We start from the raw sequence: 15,757 nt of genomic DNA, 5'->3' as shown, positions 1-15,757 counted from the left end.
TATCCGCTTCAGTCATTAGCGGATCGACACGCTTGCATAGGTCCACGATGTCCTCTATATAACTAGTGAACGACTCATCGACTTGCTGAGTGCGCTCACGCAAGCGTTGTTCTGCCCGGAGCTTGCGAACTGCAGGGCGGCCGAACACTTCTGCAAAATTCTTTTTAAATGCAGACCAAGATGGCAGGTCTGCCTCATGGTTGCGAAACCAGAGGTTCGCCACGTCAGTCAGATAAAAGATTACATTGCTTAGCTTGATAGCGTCGTCCCATCTGTTGTAGCTACTGACGCGCTCATATGCCGCCAACCAATCGTCGACGTCCTGGTCGGCTGTGCCACTGAAGAAGCACGGATCACGCTGCCGTAGAGCTCCAGAACACAGCACGGTGGTTGGGAGGGGCGACGATGTCGTGGCAGTGTCATCCGGCATGCTGGAAGCAGAGGGTAACGTGCGGCTTCTTAGTTCCAGGGTGGACGGGAACGTACCCAGCACCTGCACCAATTGTAGGGGTGTGTTTATTCGGTGAACCCAGATGATTCCAGCCGCTCAGGGGAGACTCGCAGCGAAGCGTCAGGCGTGGCGAAAGAGCAAGGCAGCGAACAACTTCTTCGTCCTTGAGAGCGGCAGCACGCGACGCATGTCAGTGGTTATATCGATGAAGATTACCACACTACAATATATATATATATATATATATATATATATATATATATATATATATATATATATATATATATATATATATATATATATATATATATATATATATATATATATATATATATATATATATATATAGAGAGAGAGAGAGAGAGAGAGAGAGAGAAGTAAGCGACTAGACTGAAGAAACCAGCCTTCATGCTGGCCTTGCTAGATCAAGCGAGGACGCATCACGTTATAACCGTACGGAAGACGCGAAACAACGCGTAATAAGCGCGGCCGCTTCAAAGTGTTCGAACAGCCTTCGGCGTTTCCCGAAATGCGACCATTGTGACGGGTCAAAGCTGCTGGGCGCTATAGGTACGCCGTGAGCCCTCGGAGAAGAGACGGAACGACTAGATTCGATGCCGTTGTGCCAGAAAAAAGAGAGAGGGCGAAAGGGAGCCAGGTAACGGGAAACCGGAAAAGCCGCTTTGTTTGTTGCGGCACGACGCCTTCGCCGTGGGGCCACCGCGGAAAGAAAACAGTTCTCTTCGCTCTCTCTCTCTTTCTCTCTTTCCCATTTCATCTGTGCAGCGCTATAGATGCTAGGTCGAGCCCTGGCCCTCCAGGAGAGCTGTAGCTTATACCGAAGAAAAGGGTGAATTCGCACATTTTAATCAAAACTTATTCGCGGGGGGGGGGGGGGGGGGTGGTTAACTCGGAGCCTCGTACGCGTGACCCTACGCGGCGCCGGCTGTCCATGAACACGAGAAAGCTTAACTACTTCGTGGGTTAAGCTATGCCCATGAGCTGAACGGAGTCAATGACAAATACGAGCAAGTTTTGGACGAGGCCCGGAAGGTATAAACACAAATGAAGCCCTCGAACGACACAACATTGGTGCCAGAAGTGAGTAGCTAAGAGTTTTTAATAGAAAGTCCTTAGGTTCTGGCGCATGCGTTTTTCCAGCTGTCGAGGAACACGGGAAGTGGCTCTTGCCGCTGATGCGTTTCTCGCGTGTTCTACAGGTATACAGTTGTATGAGGGGCATCCTCAGAGTTCAATGGCGATTACATCGTAGCAAGGCGAAGGCAGAAAACTCGCGTAGGTCTGATGTCCAAGGGCAATGGAAAAGCCAATACAAAGGCCACGTTGCCCCAAATGGTCCCAGCCAGAAAGAACGTGTGGGCTGAGAAGCGGCCACCGTCAGTAACGAGACAACTGTTGTCACGTCAGCCAGCCGGATCTTGAATCCAGCAAAGGAGTAAGCCGGGCTAGTTGCTGCAATAAATTTCTTTCAGCTGATAATCAGCGCCCGTGTATGTGTCTTCCTTTCTTGGTCCCGTCTGCCGTGATGTTTCCATGCAAAAAATGCAAGGGATCTTCAAGTTGGCGCATTCATGAGGCCGGTGTGTGGGGTGCGCATGTGAGAGATTATCATTCGGCGCCCCCGTGCAAAGCTGCGGCATAACTTGGCCTTTCTTCTACTGCCCACTCTGGTAGAGTGACTACACGAGCGCACCTCGTAGCTTTGGCAACGCTGCACCGATCTAATGAGACCGCGCATCAGTGAAAGTGAGTGGGCCACCGCTCCTTTCCCTTCCTACGTGGCCAGGGGGGTTACGAAATGAGTCCGCCGTCCGGCAAGCGTGCGCTCGACGGAAGTTTGCCTGTCGGACGAGGAACCGTTTAGTGGCAGACTATCCTGTTCGTTGCTGAGTACGTAACACCGTATGCACAGATGAGCGGATTAGGAGACAAGCCCAGGGCCATTCGTGTTGTGGAACATAGTAGCCGATACTGTTAACACGCCTGAATTTCAAGAGCGACACTTTGGAGCCAGCTGTTACCGACCCTCTTCCGGCCCCTTGCTGCACGAAACCGGAAGTTGCATTGCTGCTCGGCGACTCGACCACTACGAGAGGATAGCGGAACTGGCGTACTGCGAAGCGTACCTGAGTGCACCTAGTCGGCCACTTCAAGCAGGAAACCTCCAGGAAGACGTCGTTCAGAGGTGAGCGGGCAGTCTTTTGGGGGACCGATATCTTTTGTATCGGTAGCCGTATTTCTAATCGGATTCTGTAGGGGTACGCCGTTTAAAATAAGTCCCGTCCATATGGACTGCAATGATACCGTCAACAAACCGTGTTGAAGGCTGTGCTAAAACGTGTCATTACGTTTAGCATGTTTGGGCGGGAGGACGAGTGGGAGCAAGGTGCGCCAAGTTGTCTAGATATTGATACGTCGGATGACAACCTACATAGCAGAGTTAGAATACCTGCAATTATTAAATTTCGTTTTCAATCATCAAGTATCGGTCGCAGGCGCGGTATCTTATGCGGAATACTTTTTTTAGAAGTTTAGTTGGAGAAAAAAGAGACCGAATGCGGTAATTCTCTGGAAAACACGCTTTTCAGGGCTGGTAATTTGGTTATTAGTTCATGGTCTTCCCTTCTTCTGTCGTTCTCTTCCCGCGATGTTTCATTATTCTTATATTGTAGATTTCTATCCTGTCTTCATGCACTTTTTTTTTTTACAAATGACGCAATTTACTGAATGCATGCTGCAAATCAAGGATGGCGAGGGCAGGGACCAAGCCATGGCATTCTGAGTTCGTTCTTTGTAAAACTAGCAAGGAACGCTTGAGTGAACAACACACTTATGCCACATTATCCCTGTGACAAGGTGCAAGTCATTTCACAATAGTGAATAAATTGTCTTCTAATAGGTGGAAATACCAGCTGCATGTGCGTTTAAAGAACAACAACTGCTCTTAAGGTTTTCATCCAAGACTGCGCCCTGCATGTTGGCTGCTATTAAAAATTAGTGGAGTTTTGACTTCGTTAAACTGAGCAGACATCCGAAAGCATGCGTTCATTCTCTGCCTCTTGTCCTACTCCTCCCATTGGCAACAGCTGGCATGACGCTGCTTCGAACATTCCCGAGCTTCCTCCTATTGGCTGCACTTGCCTTCTTCTTCTACTCCCATCGGCTACAGCTGTCGCGACGCTCCTCCGAACATTCCCGAACTTACCCGACAAGACAAGACATGGTTCTTGCTGCGTGTTGGCACGTGTGGAGCAGTCAGTGCTTTCGCACCAATAACATGCGCTAGTTGCATGAACAAAAGAGCAAATTCCTAGCGTCCCAAATTTCCGACATACTGATTTCCCGATTTGCAGATGGTGGTAACGAATTTCTGGACGTAGGTTCCTAAGATGGATGTGATAGGTCGCATAATTTAGCAGTTATCATATTTTTTATTATTGTTTGACACCGTGGTTGTTAAATAATCAACTAGGCAAAGAAGAAACTTTTAAATCGAACATGAAAACAAACAAAAGAAGAGAACTTGACGAGACTGGCTCGAAATATACTATCGTGGTATTAGGCCGAACTCGCCAGACCTCCGGCCTTCGCATACTGATTGTTGGGCTTCGTTCCTGATAAAATCCTTCACACGGTGGCCATAAAGTCTGCACTTACAACAGATAGTAGATGAGTCCAAAGAGGTGGACTCCCCGTTCCACTGCTGTACCACGGGTATACAGTCAAAGCACAATGTATTTGTTAATGAGTCACTTAGTGTTGGAGGCCTGAGCACATGGGATGAAGAAGCGTGGGTACAGCTAATCGCTGTAAAGTGCGCGATACGGCATGTTTAAAACATGTCGTTATCTTCAAGTTATCGCGTGTATCCCTAACGAATGGGGTGGGTACTCAACTTTTAAGCTGTTCAAACAACGGTTACCAGGTCTTTCATATTATAGAAATAAGAAAAAAAAATCATTTACTTTAAACATGAAAGCGAAAAGTGTCCATTGCATTTCACTTGAGATTTTTTAAACAAAAAAAAATGATGGAGCTCAGCAGTCTACTAAACCATTTTTCATCAGGGTTGTGGACAAATTTTGCAGGTAGGGAAAAATTCAAGTTTCAAAAATTCTCAGGCGTAAAAATGTGTAGGCCACTTACCTTGGAAACGCAGAGGTCAGGCATTTCGTGGGTCGCGAAGAGTTTTCGAGGGCAACGGTCGAGAATTGGTTTCAAGTAAAATGGACTTTTTTTCTGTGGTGGGAGAAGGAAGAGCTCATTGACGCAAGAATTTGTTGGCTGTTATTTGAGAAAAAGCATTGAAAAAAGGTTCTGGCATCTGGTACGGTTCTAACGTTGGCATCTTGAACGCTGACACGAAGCATTAGCTCGTATCAGTCGCAGCCGTTGATGCTAATGCTTGTTGCAGGCTGCATCGGCCATAAATCTAGGCATATCTCATATATGTCGTACAAGCACATTTTTGTAATAATTAATAATTAAAGTATGACGCTTCACGCTTATATTTAGTGAAGTCAAGTTAGCGAGCTCAATGAAGAGGCCCCCTTTTACGTGGGAAAGATGATGTAACAACAAGTATCCCTCAGGTACTACATTGATTCCACAGGGACCCTTGTTACTGGACAACCAACGCGCGAAAGCAAAAGGGAATGCGCTACACTTCATACATACAAACGACAGAAAATCTAGTGCCCGAAGCAGACAGTGCCAGTAGCCTTTTTAAATCTAAACGACGCGCAGAAGAGCCACATCACAGCTTACTAAAGAACTCCATGAAAGCAGTGGTGACTGCGCACTTTTAAATTACTGTTGACAAACCTGGGCACGCTTGAATCTAGTGCTGTCTTTTCACTAGGCCGAACGCAAGCCTGTTTCTAAGGTGTAACGTTATGTCCTATATGTCTAAACCCTATAGCCAGGCCTGGAAGCGCGCGGAATCACTTTCACAACCGTTACGCGGTCAGGGAGAGGCCTTGCAGCGAGAGGATTTCACTTTCGCAGAGCTGTTCGCGCAAGGCATTTTCACCCCCCCCCCCCCCTTCTTCCCCCCGGGAGAGGTGTTGTCGAACTCCGCGATCTGCACAGCCATGCGTAATGCCGCCCTGTTTATGCAGTCGATGAAGGCACCGCCCTCGTAATATGCAACTGTTTACGCCGTGAGGCATTCTTTTTCTTGTGCGTGGGGAGACAAGCTACGCTACTGCGCTGCCCTATGGGTGGTGCGTTTTTCCTTTAAGCTGTAGCTCGTCTAGTTCGTCCGAAGGTCATCGTATCAACGATGTTCGGTCACCTGCATGTGGGCACATCGCAGGAAAAAGTGGATTGCGTAACACTGTATAACGACAACTTCGATGTCTATGACTAGCAATGATTACCTGATTTGAAGGATTCTTAGGGCGATAAGCTAGTGGTACAGTCGGCTCTAAACAGCTGCGTTTAGAAAACGCAGAAAAATAAAAGTGATGAATTGCTCCGTTATACCACAGGGTTGCTCGCAACCTGTAAAACGTGCTCAGAATGTACGTCATGCCAGTTATATACAATATAAAGCTCGTGCCTACACCCCAAGATTGCTAATAAATCAAATCCTGCGGCTGTGAAAAGGAACGTGCAGTGCGAATCGCAGAGGCGCAGTGGCGGTGGGTTGTGTAATCCCCTTCACTTGTGGCACAGTCTGCTCAGGACGAACTGGTGGGCTAGTCGGTTATACATACCAAATGATTTCCGGAGCACAAAAAAGACGAAGACAGACAGAGAACGCACCACAAAGCGCCGTACTTCAACTAGTTTATTTTCGCGCGAAGCGCTACATTTATACAGTGCAGCGCAAAAGCGCGCGCAAAAAAACTACAAACATACCTTGTATAAGTGATACATCTTGTTCCTCCTTAATGACGCAGTAACGATTGCTCCGAGGATGCCCATTCCCGTGTATTCTAGTTCGATTGTCGGGTAATGTGTTTGTGTTCAGTTTATGAAGGTGCCTCGTATTGCACATAGTTCATCGTCTCTGTCAAGGAGGAACCCGACGGATCGCCTATAGTTTGTTTGAAGTTTTTCTGCGCGCGCTTTTGCGCTGCACTGTAGAAATGTAGCGCATAGCGTGAAAATAAACTAGTTGAAGTACGGCGCTTTGTAGTACGTTCTCTGTCTTCGTCTTTTTTTTCGTGCGCCAGGAATCATTTGGCTGTGGCACAGTGTACATCGGCAAAGAGGTCAGTGTGTTAACGACACCTCATAGAGCGATAGGACGAACGTGCAATTCGATGTGACGACTGGCGCCTCACGAGGTCGCTTCGGCTACACTGTACGGTCGACACATTACCAAGCCATCGCGCGCCGACCTCAGCATACGTGAGTTCGAGAACGCCATGCGTTCACGCGCAACCTGTTTCTGGGCCTCAGTACCGGAAGTAGCGCCCGTAATGGTCAGCATTCATAACGCGCGCCCCGGTGCCCTGTACTTCCGGAAAGCGTCCTGGAAACTTGATCTAACATTTATATTGAATCACGCACGCCTCTCATGTGCAGGAAGCAGATAATCACGTCTCTAGGTAGTGAACGTAATCTCCTGCGCTTTTTTTTCTGGTTTGGAGTGCGAAAGAGTTAGAGTGATGCCTATGATGCAGAAATGTGGCCCGCATCAATAATTGTTTAACTAGTCACTCACAATGAACGACTAGTCTTCATTTAGTCATTAATCGCATGCCCTTGTTGTTGTAATAGTTTTTCATAATTCAGGGCGCCATCTCTTAAGGACGTAGGCCACAGGCATAGGATATAGCCTGGCCTAGTCGGTGCTAATCAGTTTTATTTTGACGCACGAGAAGAGATAAATAAAGAGGTATATTACAGGGTTTTTTGGTTGGAACGCCCAGAATAAAAGAGAAGATAGCTTCTGTTTTTTTTTTTAAGAGATTGCCGACACGGTCGCATTTTCAGTGACCCGCATACAGACGTCATGACAATAAGCCTTGCTCTTTTTTCACTCTCATCCCTGTACGGCGACAAGAAATCTCGCGTTGGCTGGCTGACAATAATCTAAATTTCACAGCATTATATACAAATAGAAACAGAACCACACAAAGTTTTACCTTGTATATCCCACATGTCGTTGCAGGAAAAACGCATTCTTCAGTGTCAAGTAGCCGAGGCGTTCCAACCAAAATGGTAGGCGACATGACACCAGAACTTGATGAAATGGCCAGCCGTGAACTGGGGGAAAATATCGAAGTGATAATGAAGTCCGTCGAGCAACTTCGTCGGTACATTTCTGGTAAGTATTCACAGCGACATCACTGTTTTACTAGTCTTAAAGAAAAACATAATTTCGCGGTCCCTTTTCGGAAGACAAATGAAAATATCATGCGCACAGAACTGACAGCGTGCAGTTGCATTAGGAGTCAGCTTGAAAGTTACGTAGACACAAAGAAGCCTGAAAGATATTTGTTTGTCAGTGAAGACAAGGATGGTGGTATACGGATGCAAGCCCGCAAATAATCGTGGACGAATTCTTAATTCTGTCTGAGAAAGGAAAGTTCCACTGGGAACTTTTCTAGACTCGGCAGCAGACTATTCTTAGCCTTTTTATTTTGCTCCTGTTGCGGCTATGAATGCCATTGTTTTCATCTGCAAAGCTGCTGTTATTCAGCGTCGACCGCACGGCGCGTTGCTTAATTCTCTTTGTTTTGTACAACTTTCAAGCTGATGCATGCATACGGCACACGCTATCAATAGGCTCAGCTCCAGTTCATCTTACGTACAGTTGCCTTGTGAAGGCACTACTCGATATTAGCACACAACGTGGTCTGCAGTGTTGTTAAACGATATATAATAGCTGACTTAGTTATTAACTTGATCTCAGCTCTGGCTTTGCGAAGCCTGTAATATTCATAGACAGTGTCTAAAAGCATGACCCTACTTGTAAGAAATCATTGGCTTGCATTAACATCTGGCCTAATTTCGCCTTTTGACGCGCTCTTCAATCAGAGGAGCCCTGGCTGGAATGTCCCACTGACGAGGAGTTCCTGGTGAAGTTCCTCCGTGCTCGGAAGTATGACGTGGAAGAAGCCTCCAAAACCATCCGGAAGTACTTCCGTGTCAAGCAGGAGACGCCAGAGATGTTCGAAAACTTGAATCCTTACGCGATTCCATACGACGCTGCCTGTAGAAAACACCGCTTGGTCACCGTGTCAAGGATGAGGGACTCGTTAGGAAGGGGCGTTGTGCTGCTAAAAATAGGTAAGAGGTGTAACGCAAACCTGCTGGCTGCGAACGTCTAACGGTGCCATTGGAGGAGTTCATTGCTCAGCAAAGTTAGAAACTAAAGATAGTCTTGGCGTTTTATTCCAAATTGTTCCTATGTTCATGAACAGTTGGTTGAGGGTTGGAGGGAGAAACTTATAATTGATGCTGCTTTGTTGCAAGGAATGAGATTATTAGGTGTTCTTTGGTTCAAGAAATAAGAGGATAACGTATCAAGGAGAGTATACATTACTTAACAAAGCACCTCCCTGGGAGAATAACTGTGGCTGTTTACGACAAAGGACACGGTCTCGTCACGACTTAAAAGCATTCATAAGCGACCTTGAATGTTTCTTTTTTCAGCACAGCAAAAAAGTTCCCATTCTGCGGTACCTTAAAGAGCTTGCGCGCTTTTGAGAGTAACGCAAGAGCTGTGGTGGTGGCGCAAGTTCATGAAAATAGATCAACAACGTGAAGTTTTGGGCTAGTTAGTGCATGATCATAGCGACACTACCGCAGCAGGGGACGAGGACACAGGTCGTGTCGTTCGTTTCTTCTTTGTGTGTCCTCGTACACTACTACGCTACAGTCTCGCTGTGGAAATAGAAATGCGCTTTGTTGAGACAGAATAGGACAAAATGGTCAAGAGCCCTAGCTGCTTGAGAATTCATGCATGCGGCACCATCATGAGTTTTGATTGGGCATTTTCTTTTTTAAGGCAAAGTCAGTGTCAGGAGCAGGCTATATATGTGTGAAATACCATATTCACGAGAAACTTGCATGTCAGCTAATACGCAAGAGGATCCACTTAATACTTCCATTGGAAGGAATAGAAATGGCACCAAACAAAGTTTGTCAGCATGGTGCAACCGGCGCCCATGGGTATTGTGGGTGCCTGATTTCATCTTATGAGCTTCTTCAAAACGGGTGCCAATTGAGCAAACAGTCGCATGTATACTGGAAACGGAACCGCGGTCTATTTCGACAATGGACATGGAGCATTAATGACTTGCAAGGCGTAAAGGTAAGTACGCTTTATAATAAATTTACCCTCTATAAACTAAGTTCTCTCATGGCCTGAAAGTTATCATTTAAATTTATCCTTGTCTTTGACAAACCGTGCCTGAACGAAAGCCGCAGATGCCATATGGAGCCCCACAAGCATTCGCAGATGGTCAGCTTGGTATTCGCTATGGACGAGTTCAGAAATGAGGCGATGGTGATTATGGCACAGCCGAACATCATGCGCTCATACAACTAATGTCTGAAGTAAAGGTAACGAAGGCTTGATATTAACAAGTAGGCGATCTCTCTTGAAGGTGCTCCCAAAAACTTTTGGAATCATGTTAGCATCATGCAGATTAACGGAATTCATTTCGATAGCTCTTTTACCATTTCTCTATCGTCGTCGTTGCGGTGTTTCAAGTGCACTCGCAACGGAATTACTATATCACATACGCAACATGGTCTTGCAATGCGGTATGCATTGAGAAATAAAAGATTTAATATTCCTGAGATTTTAAGTGGAGATAGTTTTGAAGTACAGACAAAATGTAATTACCACTAAAACACAGAGCAACCTAATTTTGCAGTGTGGTGGGAACTAAAGAAAAAATTCTTCAGAAGCCTTGTCATTTCCTAAGGAGATAGCAGATATACAGTCTTGTCTTTCATACTTTCGCTATTGTTGCACACTTTCTCCATGCCGACACTAACTGCCGAGCTTGTTCCCAAGGCTTGCTGCAAAAAACATGTTCTTTTAATTTTTGCTATACGTCCAGTTGCAAAAGTTTAATAAATGTCTGCATATTCTGTTTCTCTGCGGTTTCAGGTGCGTGGAACAGCCGCATATGCTCACTCAACGACTTCTTCAGGGCCGGACTGGTTCAGGTCGAGTGGCTGTTGCTTCACCAAGACGTGCAGGTCCGGGGTGTCGTGTTCGTGCTCGACTTCAAAGGTCTGAGCGTGTACCACATTACGCAGTACACACCATACTTCATAAGCAAGCTTTTGTACCTGATGCAGGTGAGATAGACTTTCTAAACATTCACAAAGAAAAAAAAACAAAGGCACGAGAAAGTGCCGTCCTTGGGTCTCCTTTCCGTATTATTTCTTGTTCACTCCCAAGCATTCATGATCGTAAATTATGTCATGGGAAATGGGGACTTGTGCCGCGGCCGTCATGTCATGCATCTTGAGCCGTCGAGCGCCCAATGGTATGATTCCGTTTTGTAGCCGCAATTTTCAGAAAACTGCCCCCATACTCAGACTGCAGTGCATAATAAATCACGTCAGATCACACAGTTAATAAACAGCTGCAGTTGCGCTTACTTAGCGCAGGGTAACCATCAAATTCACAGTGGGAAAACGTCTACAATTAATGATGGTGGTAATAGTAGCGGCAATAAAAAGAGAGCTAAATGAAGTACACATTTTGGCGCTATTCCTGGCCAACGCTACCGGGGATGGACGTTACCTCTTAGATTATCCACCTATCAAATTGGCGGCCAACATACCTGGCGCGGTTTTTATTGCTTGGGCCTTGCTTTCACAATGATCTACAGTTACTGATGCTGGCTTTCCGCATTGGACAGCAGCACCAGTGACATCACATCCTTAAAAAGATCACTATTTGTTTTGTCGGTTTTATTCACGGCATTGATTTACGGTCTTCATGATGTTACGCACATCTTGGTAGACTACAGGCGACTGTTATAACTTCGGGAAATTTTAATGTAAATTTTAATGTAAAGGGAAATTTTAATGTAAATGAAGGAGAAAACACTTCAAGCTCATCTCAGGATGAAGGTAGGGAAGCGCGCCCGAATACCTACTTTGTCATTAATCCAATGATGGAATTTGTTTGCTTTATATTCCTCGCACAGCGCAAAATTCAACAAAATAATTCTTGTTACTCTCCAGTAACCTCTTATGTGATACATGCTAGCCACATAAAATATATTTATGCATTTTTAAACGTAAAAATGATGTGATTGCGTAAATAAAGACCTGTACAAAATCCCCACCAACGAGTTCTCATGCTAAAAAATGCAATGAATTGAGTGTGGAAGCAGAAAGTGGTGGTGTGGTGGCAAATATCTAAAAAGAAAAAAAGGAAGATTCCCATTTGGGGCGAACTTATGCCACTGAGTGAAGGATGTGAAGTAGAAGGCAACAAGACAGTCACACACATTACCCCACTACCAACAACAAAGCGATCTACTGTGAGTGAAAGGTTGCAGTCATAAGGTTTAATCTGTTATAAAAGTTACCGGGCGTACAAGTCATAGTTTTTAATGCGATACCATTAGGAAAGTCATGAAGGCGAAAACTGGTCGGTGGCGTCAGCGATGTCAGCTTCGGTTTGAAGCCTTCATCTGATAGGAGGTGTTTTGGCGAATTTTGCCTCTCTCCACGTGCCACGTGGAAACCATACCCTTCCCCTATGCTCCTCTCCTTGTTTGAATTTGCAGGATAGCGGAGGCAGACTAAATGGCTTAGTAAAAACGAAAATGACTGAGAAAATGACTCGGACAACAGCAGGCCAACGTGCAATATATACAGCATCCCCAAGAATTATGCGTGAAAAAACGAGACCTGCTGAAGCTATTCCTTCTCGCATTGCTCGGGAAGAGCGACATAGGTCTCGCAAGACCTGTCGGCTGCTATATTTGAAACAGCCACCTGTCAGTGCCGTGGTCCGCAGCGCCATGGTGGCATTACGAGGACTCGTAGCGATCTAATATGACGCATTTTGCGTTGTTGAGTTGTCATAATTGGAAAAGAATCACAATAGCAGTAGATTAGAGAGTGAAAAAAAAATTGGCTGTGGTTTAGCTCTGGTTAAACCTGGTTGAATTGCGAAAGCTTGCTTAGCTTTCGCCTTAGAATTCAACTGTTCCGAAGCAGTAGAGCAACTAGATTCAGATGTAGACTCTTCGTCGGTAACTTCCATGGCGAGACTGGTCAACCAACGCGTAGCGCACCGCTATATATCCCAGTGAAGCCGCCACGGAGCGAGCGCAAGGCGAGGAGGTCGTCATATCAACAGAGTGACACCTGCTGCTAGGCGCGGCGCCGGCTCGCGGGCGACGGCTCACGCGACGAGCGGCTCCCTTCTAGCTGCGGCGGTGGGCAAGCTGACGTCACGCGTCGTCATAGCAACAGAGAGAGCTGACGTCACACCACCTGCCAAGCACAGCGCCGGCACTGGCGTACGGCATACGCAACGGGTGGTTAGACCTGGCGTAGTATTGCTTTCGCAATAAAAATGCACTCAGAATTCGAACAGAATCACATTTGGAACAGACTGGCGAGTAAAAGAAGAACGCTATTGCATTTCTATCTCAGCGGTCCTATCGATCGCCCTATTCTTGATCCCTGATCACACTGTGGTTTGAAGAATTGATTAATGGTTTTGCCCTTTCTCCCATGCTTGTCTTCCTAGGACTGTTATCCCATCCGTGTCAAAGCTCTCTTCGTGATCAACAATCCGGCGCTATTTGACATACTGTTCGGCGCTGCGAAGCGCTTTATGAAGCCCAAGTTGCTTCAGAGGGTAAGGCCAATGTTCAGTATTTCTATGTTCGGAGCTTTTCTAGACGGATTTGAAGACTGCCATATATAGTCGGGCTAAATCGTTCGTCCTCGTGTTGCTTGTGCCAGAGCCACCGAATATAAGGTCTAGGTAGTAATAAGGGAGTAATTACTCATTGGCACCCACCCAAGCGCAGCCATACGGCTGCAAAGGACAGCTATACTGCTTCAACAAAAACCCCGTACTAGTTAAAAAAATTCGCCCTGGTCCGGGGTAGCCGATGAGTAATTACTCCCTTTTTACAAATCTACTCCACCTTGGGGATTCCCCTAAACATTTGACCAAGGTCTAGGTAGGCGGAAGTGAATAAGAAGTCTGAGTTTGCTGCAATAAAGTTAGAGCAAGCTTGTAGTACATCAGTCAACCAAAAGACCTGGCAGGCGGTTTGAAAGTGTACTCGACAGTGAACTATATTCATACCATCAATAGAGTGATACAGAAATGCGCAGGATAAAACCAATATCTAATTGCCTTCATACAATACGAGAAAGCATTAGACTGTCGAAACCTCAGGTGTGATGCAGGCACTGCTAAACACGGCATAGAAGAGGCATATGCAAAGGTGCTGAAACATTTCACTAGGGACTGCACTGTAGCCATAACCCCGCAGAGGAAAAGTGACAAAATCTCAATCTGGAAAGATGCAAAGCAGGAACATACTATGTCTGCGCTACCATTCACCGCGTGTTTAGAAGAGGTAACCTTTTGCCAAAAGTAACCCGGTTGCATAATTTGCTTCTCAGTTGTATAGCGGAAGCAAGGCGGAAATTTGGGCGAGTTGGTAAGTGTTCATTTTTGCTCTCAGCGCAACACGAACGGGACACAACGGGTTTGTGCTAGTCCTTCGTCTTGTGTCCCGTTCGTGTATAGCGGAACATTCATCGTACCCATCCAAATACAAATCACTGTAAGATACGGAGAACACTTGTCCTCCCCTTCCATTAACGTTTGAATTTTAGGAAAGCCGTAGGGGCACCACTATATGAGGGAAAAGCAAACCATGCAGCCTGGCTACTTTTGAGAAGGACTACATCAAAAAGCTGAATTGGGAAGAGTTGGAGGTAGTTGGAATGATGGTGATTTCGTGTGGAGAGAGGTACACGAAAGAAGCTCGTTGGACTGTTTAAAATAATTCTCTGCAAATCTTTCCCTGCGTATATAACGGTTTCTGGTTATTTCATCTAGGTTTGTCTACTTGGACGCGACGTGGCGAAACTGAACACCATGCTTCCTCGGGACGTGATACCGGAGCAGGCAGGCGGAACACACGAGTCTTACGACTACGACAAGCTCGAAAAAGAGCTGCAGAGCAAAGCCAAGTACTTCGACGACATGAATCGCTACGGCTACCGCAAGACAAACAGGCGCGGCAGATGAGTCAGCGCTCCTGCTAGCCTGTCCACCATCCGGAAAGCATAACACTGCATGAAGAGTCTGTGATGTGACATTCTCTCATAGTCGTGCGACTCTAGCTGCTTTCGATCCATGGACCTGCGCGGAATGGAAAATATCTCTTGGGGATTCACTATACACGTTTCGTAAGAAAGGGCTCATTAAAAAAAAATTCAAAACGGTATGACATGAAACCACGCAAGAAGTCGATATATAAGTGTGGACGTGTTTTCATTTGACATTGCAGGAAAGCTGTTGAGTTCATTCTGCTGGAAGCGCGCTGTCTTCGCCATTTTATTCGGCTGCAAGTTTGGCGTATGTAATGCAGCCGGTTCGCCGGCCATTGGCTTAGATATGTAAAATTCCCGGAAACACTGAACGCTGTAAAACACCAGAGAAAAAAAAAACAATTTTTCCCCCGGAAGTGCCGCAAACATTAGGAAGATACTCAGAACACGAATATGAATGCAGTTTATATCCAGGTACGCCTGAAGTTACACACCAAAAATACTTCTTCATGGATTCCTGCTCATTGCTCACATGCATGCACTACTAGCTGGTGCTTTTCTTCCAGTCTTCTGGCACTTACTGGTATGTGGTATGGATACTCTTCTGCACTCACAGTCATGGTGAGGCAAATAAGTCCTAAGGGAAGAAACACTGAAATGTGCGAGAAGTGATCACCGGAGGGTTACTTGTTCAGTCTACACGACGGCGTTTCAAGGATCTCGTCTGGCTACAGTATTTCCAGAAGCCAGCCTAGTAAAAGTTGTGAGATCCTGAAGTATGGTGTTGAACGTTGACTTCGCCGAGGAAAAGTACGAAGATAGTAAACTGACCAATGAATGTAATTCTTAGAAACAACTGTTGAGCAAACTGCCCCAGAGTGCCAGAAGATGCTTGATGAGGCACTGGCACAAATGACACACACCCGTGGGACAGCTTTGCTTCTACGGCCCGATACTGGTTCGAAGTTAACAAGTTCCAAAGGCGCACATTCGTAGATCCAGCAATTCTCGACAAAAGAATTTTTGAGCAGGAAAACA

The 15,757-nt window shown here is 45.9% G+C and overlaps 1 protein-coding gene across 1 annotated transcript in view; it reads left to right on the top strand.

The window, feature by feature from the left end:
• Window positions 1-1,824: 1,824 nt before the first annotated feature.
• LOC144129997 (uncharacterized) overlaps window positions 1,825-15,757 on the top strand; it is a 48,095-nt gene continuing 34,162 nt past the window's right edge. The window contains exons 1-6 of the mRNA XM_077664045.1: window positions 1,825-2,657; window positions 7,599-7,754; window positions 8,468-8,719; window positions 10,554-10,747; window positions 13,170-13,280; window positions 14,505-14,694. Coding sequence (XP_077520171.1) covers window positions 7,646-7,754; window positions 8,468-8,719; window positions 10,554-10,747; window positions 13,170-13,280; window positions 14,505-14,694 — 856 coding nt within the window. The 5' untranslated portion in view covers window positions 1,825-2,657; window positions 7,599-7,645. The remainder of the gene's footprint in view (window positions 2,658-7,598; window positions 7,755-8,467; window positions 8,720-10,553; window positions 10,748-13,169; window positions 13,281-14,504; window positions 14,695-15,757) is intronic.

This window comes from Amblyomma americanum, chromosome 4 (genome assembly GCF_052857255.1).
Source record: "Amblyomma americanum isolate KBUSLIRL-KWMA chromosome 4, ASM5285725v1, whole genome shotgun sequence".
Lineage (NCBI taxonomy): Eukaryota > Metazoa > Arthropoda > Arachnida > Ixodida > Ixodidae > Amblyomma > Amblyomma americanum.
Note: the sequence above shows the minus strand (reverse complement) of the source record. Positions and strands in the feature narration are given on the sequence as shown.